This window comes from Primulina tabacum, chromosome 17 (genome assembly GCF_025594145.1).
Source record: "Primulina tabacum isolate GXHZ01 chromosome 17, ASM2559414v2, whole genome shotgun sequence".
NCBI lineage: Eukaryota > Viridiplantae > Streptophyta > Magnoliopsida > Lamiales > Gesneriaceae > Primulina > Primulina tabacum.
In genome coordinates this window covers 3,254,357-3,263,513 of record NC_134566.1, presented here as the reverse complement: position 1 = coordinate 3,263,513, position 9,157 = coordinate 3,254,357, and the positions used below count along the sequence as shown (strand labels likewise).

Below are 9,157 nucleotides of genomic sequence, written 5' to 3'. Positions count from 1 at the left end.
TTCGAATGCAACAACTGTGTATATATTTAGGGATGTTTGTTTATTATGGTTGTTAAGATTGGCTAAATCAATTATTGCACAAAATCTGGGAAATCCACTAACTTGCCTCCATCGGGATTCTTCAATATAGAAATTTATATTGTATTAGGGTATATATCCGTTAATTTATCCGTTAATTTAGGATCTAAATTAGAGGTTATATTGTATATATATTTTCCAATGTAAACAGACAATAATATAGAATTTTATTCTCTTCACATGGTATCAGAGCCACCATCGGCTCACCTCCATTTTTCACAATCAATATTTTCCTCATCATCTTCTAGCCAGAACACATGGCAGGAAAAGATGAAAACCAAAAGTCGGCCAAATACGAGACTAACAAATTTGATAATCCTAATGATTCTCTTTATCTCCATTATTCTGATCAACCTGGGCTAACACTTGTCACACAACCCTTAAATCGAGAAAAATACAGCACTTGGAGCCTTGCCATGCTCATGGCTCTCAACATCAAGAATAAAGAAGGCTTCGTAAATGGCTCCATCAAACAGCCTTGTCGGTATAATAATCTTGTAAAGGCATGGCTTTCCAATTCAATCTCACAAGATATTGCAGCAAGCGTGATATATTATGAAGATGCTAGCGAAATTTGGAGCGACTTGAAAGATCGTTTTTCCCGTACCAATAGTGTCCATCTTCTCCACGTCGAGGAAGCCATATACAATTGCCAACAAGACAACATGACTATTGCAACTTATTATACCAAACTTAAAGGGCTGTGGGATGAACGAGATGCACTATATAGCTTCCCACAATGCTCATGTAGTGCTATGAAAGATGTTTTATAGTTCCAACAAAACCAAAAGACCATGAAATTCCTTATGGGACTTAATGAAATATATGCCACAGTTCGAGGACATATTTTGCTTATGGATCCACTCCCTACTATCAATAAAGCCCATTCTCTTGTCCTTCAAGAAGAAAAGCAGCGAGGAATGCCGAATAGAGGCGCACCATTGACCGAACCATCAGCTTTTGTTGTGAAAAACCATATGCACAGATTAGAGAGGTTTCCCACACCCAAACATCCACATCTTCAATGTGAAACTTGTAACAAACCTGGACACACTGCCGAGACATGCCGAGCACATCTGAAATGTGATTATTGTGGTTGGTCGGGTCACACCATTGATATCTGTCGAAAGCTGCAGAAGACGAATTCCGTAAGTAATAAACCAAGACAGCGAGAACAGAAGAATTTTTCTTCCAAAGTCAATCACGTAGATGCCAACGTACCAGCAACTCCTAAACAATTCACTCTCACAGGTGAACAATACCAAAATCTCATGGCACTACTTGATGGGAGTAAGTCCAATTCGATTGCTAATCATGTTGGTAGTACATCGGCAATGACTGATATCTCAGGTATGGCTTATCAAGCTTCAATTATTAATAGAAAAGTCTGTTGGATACTTGACACCGGAGCCACAGATCACATGGTTCATTCAGCTGATTTGTTGACGACAAAGTCTTGTGTAACCAATCGATCCGTTCACCTAGCTAATGGAACCACTGCCACTGTCACACATATAGGCAGTGTCCATTTTTCCAATTTCACTTTACAAAATGTGTTGTGTGTTCCTTCCTTCAAGCTGAATTTGATTTCCATTAGTAAACTTGTGCATTGCCCCGAATATGTCGCCACGTTCACCGATACTGCTTGTATGCTACAGGACCAACGATCGGGAAAGATGATTGGGACAGGAACTGAGCTAGGAGGACTCTACTATCTTGATACTCCACAAGCAACCAAATGCAATGCAATCACCGCAAGGATTTGTTCTCCAAAACTTTGGCACCAACGTCTTGGACATCTATCAAATAAGGCATTGCATTTGCTTTCTCGTTCTGTCAGAGATATTAATTTTTGTGATATTTCTGATTGATCAATATGCCCATTAGCGAAACAAACTCGCTCTCCATTTACATTAAGCTCTATTCAGACTAAAACACCCTTTGAATTGATTCACGTCGACATTTGGGGGGGGGGGGGGGGGGGTATCATGTTCCTTCCATCCAAGGGGCACAATATTTTCTTACTATAGTTGATGACTACACTCGTTGCACATGGACATATTTGATGAATAAAAAATCAGATACTTGCTCATATATTACTAATTTCATCAACCTCATTGAGACACAATTTGGTTCGAAAGTCAAATTTCTCCGAAGTGATAATGGATCAGAATTTACAATGGAAAGTTTTTATTCAAGTAAGGGTATAATCCATCAAACTAGTTATGTTTCCACCCCACAACAAAATGGAGTTGTCGAGCGAAAACACCGACACCTCCTCAATGTAGCTCGAGCCTTGTTATTCCAAGATAATCTTCCTAAGAAATTCTGGGGAGATGCCATCTTGACTGCTACCTACCTTCTCAATCGAACTCCTACACCTCTTCTACAAGGAAAAACACCATTTGAAATGATTTCTCACAAGCAACCCACATATAATCATTGACGAGTTTTTGGTTGCTTGTGCTTTGTCTCTACACATCACCAACGTCCCACGAAATTTGATCCCCGAGCCACTAGATGTCTTTTCTTAGGTTACCCATATGGGCAAAAGGGTTATAGAGTCTATGATATATCAAGTGGCAAAGTTCTTGTTTCACGAGATATTATCTTCCATGAAAATATTTTTCCACTTTCACCTTCAGCTACTGCAGACACAACTCCCATGCATCGTCATTTGTCCACAAATGATGTAATCCCACGGTTTTTAAACACTGAAGAGTCACCACTCGAACATTTCACCAACAAAGAACCTTCTGATTTCGACATTGAATCTTCTTCCCCAATTGTTCCCTCACTTACAGACTCACCACCCACCAAACAGCATGATTCAACTCTAGTTCCCGAAATGCCTTCATCACGACCCTCAAGAACTACGACCACACCCAGCTATCTACGTGAGTATCATGTCGGTATTCCTCTTCCCTCAAGGAACGCCCCAACATCAAACTCGGCATTGGCTGAAGCTACAGGTACTACCTATCCTCTCTCTAATGTTCTTTCTTATATTCGACTACCTACCAAACACCATGCTTTCACAATTTCTCTTACGATTGGAAAAGAACCATCTTCCTTTGCACAAGTTGTTCGCGATCCTCGTTGGAACATGGCCATGCAAGAGGAACTTGACGCTCTCGAGGCCAACAACACATGGTCATTGCAACCATTACCTCCCGGGAAGAAACTAGTAGGGTGCAAATGGGTATATAAGATTAAACTACATGCTGATGGTACAGTCGAACGTTTTAAAGCTAGGTTGGTGGCTAAAGGATACAACCAAATCGAAGGACTAGACTACCGAGAGACCTTTGCTCCTGTTGCCAAACTTGTGACAGTTCGTCTACTTCTTGCAATTGCTTCGAGTCAAAATTGGCACCTTCACCAACTTGACGTCAATAATGCATTCTTAAATGGAGATCTTGATGAAGATGTATACATGTCATTACCTCCTGGTTTCGGACGAAAAGGGGAGACAAGAGTCTGCAAACTCCACAAATCCTTGTATGGCCTCAAGCAAGCTTCACGTCAATGGTTCATCAAATTCTCTACTGCTCTCAAAAAGGCCAACTTCAAGCAATCAAAGGCTGATTATTCCTTGTTCGTCCGATCCCAAGGTAATAGGTTCACGGTTCTCCTCATTTATGTAGATGATGTTGTCATTGCGGGGAATGACTTGCAAAATATTGAAGATACAAAATTATTCTTAAAGAATCAGTTCAAATTAAAGGATCTTGGACAATTGAAATACTTTCTCGGTATAGAGGTTGCACGATCTAAGAAAGGCATCACTTTTTCACAAAGGAAATATGCACTTGAGATCCTTGAAGACGCTGGTTATCTTGGTGCAAAACCAGCCCCTTTTCCTATGGAACAAAACTTAACTCTAAGCAACTTTGAAGGTGAGTACATCAGTGACCCATCTTCGTACCGAAGACTCGTTGGACGCTTAATTTATTTGACAATCACACGACCTGATTTGACATATGCAGTGCATATTTTGAGTCAATTTATGGACAAACCGCGGACACCACATTTGGAAGCAGCTCATCGCGTCTTGAGATATTTGAAACAAACACCTAGACAAGGGATATTTTTCCCTGCTGAATCTACAATGCAACTGAATGCCTTTTGTGATGCTGACTGGGCAAGATGTCGTGATACTCGCAGGTCGGTTACTGGATATTGCATATTCCTTGGCAACTCACTGGTTTCATGGAAAACCAAGAAACAAACAACCGTAACACGATCCAGTGCGGAAGCTGAATATCGATCTATGGCTGCCACTTGTTGTGAAGTGATCTGGTTGAGAACAATCCTAAATGATTTGGGAATCAAACATCCTCATCCTGTCAACCTGCATTGTGACAATCAGGCAGCACTACACATTGCTTCAAATCCGGTCTACCATGAACGAACAAAGCATATAGAAATGGATTGTCATCTTATAAGAGAAAAGGTTCAAGAAGGAATAATAAAGATGACTCATGTCTCCACGACAGAGCAACCAGCAGACATTTTTACAAAGCCTTTGAGCTATCCGCAATTCTCTGCTCTACTCAACAAGTTAGGAATTGTCAACATACATTCCAAACTTGAGGGGGAGTGTTAAGATTGGCTAAATCAATTATTGCACAAAATCTGGGAAATCCACTAACTTGCCTCCATCGGGATTCTTCAATATAGAAATTTATATTGTATTAGGGTATATATCCGTTAATTTAGGATCTAAATTAGAGGTTGTATTGTATATATATTTTCCAATGTAAACAGACAATAATATAGAATTTTATTCTCTTCACAATGGTTTTTATTTTCCATGCTTTTGGAGGTAGGGATGGATATAATATGGTCTTAACTGAAAAATCGAAAAATGCAAACCAGAAAAAAATGAAAACTAAAGTGAAGCGTAATCCGAAGTTCTTATTATGGTTTTATAATAACCTAAAACCTAAATTATTATAGTTCAATTATGGTTTTATGTAACTCAAAACTGAACCGTTCATTTAAACCGTACTATAAAAAGAAAGAAATATTTTATTTATATTTAGAATATTAGTAAATAAATATAATTTTAATAACTAAATGGCTAATAAAACATTTATATATATATTTAAAAATAATTTAATTTAAAATTCACAAAAATAAAAATTATATAATAACAAATTTAAATAATTTAATCTTATTAAAAATAATTATCTGAAATAATAGAATTCATTTATCAAATTATATAACTGTATGCTTGAAAAACCAAACAAAAATTATAGAAACTGAATTTAAATGATTATGTTACGCATTTTAGAATGATATATAATGAATTAATTGAATTTGTTTTTAAATCAGTATAAAACGACAAACTATAATACTATAAATCCGAATCAAACCGTAATGAATGGTTTGTTTATCAAATTAGTCATTTCAAAAACTGTAAACCAAAGCCGTAATCATGTAAAATCGAACCAGACCGGCCGTTGCTCATTTCTACTTGGGGCTGTATTTTTTTAAGATATATTATGAATTTTCGGTTAGAAAATTGAAATATGTCTTTTTTTAAAAAAAAAAAAATAAAATATTTTAAAATTGGGATTTATAATATATTTTATTAGAATATAATATACTTACAAAATATTCTTAATAAATGGTAAATAATTTTTTAAAATAATGAATAATATCTTTTCAGAATAAAATGTAATATTTTATTTAATTTTTAGATTTTAGAAACCATTCGTTGGAAAAGCAGGAAAACAAAAAAATAAAAATAAAAAAGGTTTTTAGACCATCGTGAAATGCATATAAAATTGCGTTGTTTTTTAAATGTATTTTAAGAATAACATAGTATATATTTGACTGTAGTTTTTTTAAAATATATTATTCAAGGTAACTATACTGTAGTAAATACTTTAAATTCTAAATTATAATCAATGGAATCAAAGTATTACTTAGAATATAAATCCTTTTCAAAATGTAGGAAATTACTTTTTTGTGAATAATATAAAAATGTTGTATTTCAAAATAACTGATATAATTAATTATCCTTATTCTTTTTAGGGAAAAATTAGTTTTATATTATATATTTTTCAAAATATGAATTAGCATCTATTATATGGGACAAATTTATCCTATGGCCGCCGATAATGTCAATAAGTGATGTATGTAAAAAAAACATGTTTGCTTACCATTTTTTGTAATAATTAATTATATCAAATCTTGAAGATAATATTACTCCAAATATATATATTTTTTGTTGTGCGGGTTGGGGACACCAGTTACAAGAACCTTTATATAGGCACTATTCTGTGTCTACCTATTCCTAGCTTGTCTTCATCGATAATCTTCTTTAGCCTTGGTGAGGGTTCCTCGACGCTCTTCCAGCCTCTGTCATAATCCAGTGATGTCGATGCCAAAAAGTCCGCCACTCTGTTTTGTTCTCTATATATGTGTTGCACCCGAACATCCCATTCCTTCGCGAGTAATTTTTGACAACTATATACTAAGTTGGACGCCGGCGAGCAAAGGGCCACTTCACCATTAATCCACTCCAAATATATTTACTTTATTCAAATAATTTAATTACTAAAAAGGTAACTATAATTCACAAACTAATCTCAAATTTAATCGATCAACTCAATTTAATCAATCAAACCAAATAATTACTATTTATTATTATGACCCACGTATATTAAGATACACGTCTTGCATATACATATGTTTTTGGTTTTTTTTTCTCGATTATGTTTTTTTGGATTTAATTTGAAATTGTTTTCTTTTAAAAATTTATAATAGTATATGATTATTGTAACGTCTCAGATTCGACGATTGTCTCCACTGTACCAAGACGGGTCTTTCCAACGTGCTTATGTCCTCACTCACACGCATCCTAGAAAACTTCCCAGGGGGTCAGCCATTCCAGAATTGCCCCAAGTCAAACAAGCTTAACCTTAGAGCTCTTATGTAATGGAGCTACCGAAAAGAAGACTCACCTTCTTGATATTAGTACTTATCAAATGTTTCAAGCACTCTTTAACTGCACAGTCCCATACCTGAACAATTTTGGAATACATCTCCTTCCGGTGTGAGATCGGTTCATTCATATTCCTTCGTCTAGAAGCCTTCCAGGAGCTGTTCATTATCCATGCAACCTCATGGCACCATCGATCACTCCCCGCCCTCTTCGGTCCCGGGCCTCACATGCCCACAAGCTTCCGATTGGTTCGTCCAAAAATCATACCGTACTAAGAGAGGTCGTCTTTGATACCAACTGTAATACCTCAGATTCGACGACTGTCCCCACCGTAAAAAAATGAATTTTTCCGGTATGCTTATGACCTTACTAAAATGCACCATAGGAAAGTTCTCAGGGAGTCACCCATCCCACAATTACCCCAAGTCAAACACGCTTAACCTTGGAGTTCTTATGTAATGAGCTAACGAAAAAAATGCACCTTCTTGATATGAATAGTACATATCAAATCTTTCAAACACTTCTCAACTGCACAGTCACATACCTGAACAATTTTGGAATCTCTCTCCTTCCGATGTGAGATCGGTTCATTCATGTTCTCTTCGCCTAGAAGCCTGCCAGAGGCCGCTCATTATCCGTGCAACCTCATAATACCGGCGATCACCCCCACCCACTTCGACCTCAGGCCTCACAATTATTCTTTTCTTGGTGCTTTTTGCTATTTTGTTACGATTAGCTAGATCGATTAGGTGGGGGACATTTAAAAAAAATTAAAATAGCTTTTATAATTGTATATTGAATAGAGGGTAATATATATCGGTGCCTATATAGTTGGTTTTTTTGTACATAACTGTTTTTGAAGTAAAGTTACTTTTCATGTAAAAATAATAAAAAATTATATTGAAAATATTTGTAATAATTATTTTTACAATGAATGATCTTTAATGATGAAAACACGTAAGTAACACGTAGGGGAAGTTGATGAAAAATCCCCAATCAAAACATTTCTTTGGGTTCACTCCCTACCCACAAAATTGTGGTACTATGTCATACAAAATGTGGTACACTTCATGTGGAAATGTGGTACTAAAAAAGTATCCAGGGACTGAACACAAAAAAAATCGACGGCTGAGGACTGAAGGCCAATTTCCCGTAAAAAATATTAACTTTTTATGTAAAAAAATTCCACAATTATACAAATAAATGTGTAATTGGTTTTGTCAGATATGTGTAATATCGTTATTTGAAAGTTAATTAATTTAGTGAGATAGTGAGCCATATATTATTAGAATCAAGCGTTTATCATTATATCGAAAGCTATAGATATTAGTCAAGATACAATATTTTCTTAAAATTTTGTAAACGCAAAAACCCATACCTTCATGGGAATACATGATGAGTTGTACCTATTTGAATGTCAATGGGTCGGATTGTTAGGCCCACAAGTCCGGGAAGAACGTGTCTTACTACTGGTGTCATCTCACGTCACCTTAGATATTAATCTTATAATTTCCTTGTCATTGGTGTAATTCCAGAAGAGATCAGTCTCACCCATTAAAATCGGGTGTCTTTATTTTTCGGATCACCAAGCCAACGATATCATACAACGCGGTTTCAATAGTTTGACATATGAGAGCTTTCCCATAAGTCATTCATTCAGAAATTTTATCACTCATATATGTTTAACTCAATAGATATATGATCTTCATATGAAAAATGTTCACAATGAAAAAAATCAAAATCTTTATAAATACTAGTATTTTACATCGTGCGTAGAAATAGTAGATATAATAGCAAATTATATATTTTAATTTACATTTTTAACATTTAAGATCTAAACTAAATTGAAAAAAAAAATTAATAAAAAAACTTTATATTAGAAAAAAATTTAAAATTATAAATGATTGATTATTTTAAATAATTTTGTTATAAAAAATCTTGACTCCTATAAAATATGAATTCAAATAATAATTGTATTTTATACAAGAAAACAATTTTACCATCCACACAAAAATTTAAGGGCCTTGCGTGTGTGTTCCTGATAACCTAACCATCTACGACGTTCATAAATATATATGTTGTTTTTTATGATCAGTTTATTTGAGAAATAATATATGTTAC

At 35.1% G+C, this 9,157-nt stretch overlaps 2 protein-coding genes across 2 annotated transcripts; both read left to right on the top strand.

Annotated features, from left to right (window-relative positions):
• Positions 1-335: 335 nt before the first annotated feature.
• On the top strand, positions 336-851 carry LOC142530429 (uncharacterized). Its single transcript, XM_075636262.1, has one exon. It carries the CDS (start codon positions 336-338, stop codon positions 849-851), a length of 516 nt encoding a protein of 171 aa, XP_075492377.1.
• Positions 852-872: 21 nt separating this feature from the next.
• On the top strand, positions 873-1,949 carry LOC142530428 (uncharacterized). Its single transcript, XM_075636261.1, has one exon. It carries the CDS (start codon positions 873-875, stop codon positions 1,947-1,949), a length of 1,077 nt encoding a protein of 358 aa, XP_075492376.1.
• The last annotated feature ends 7,208 nt before the right edge of the window (positions 1,950-9,157 follow it).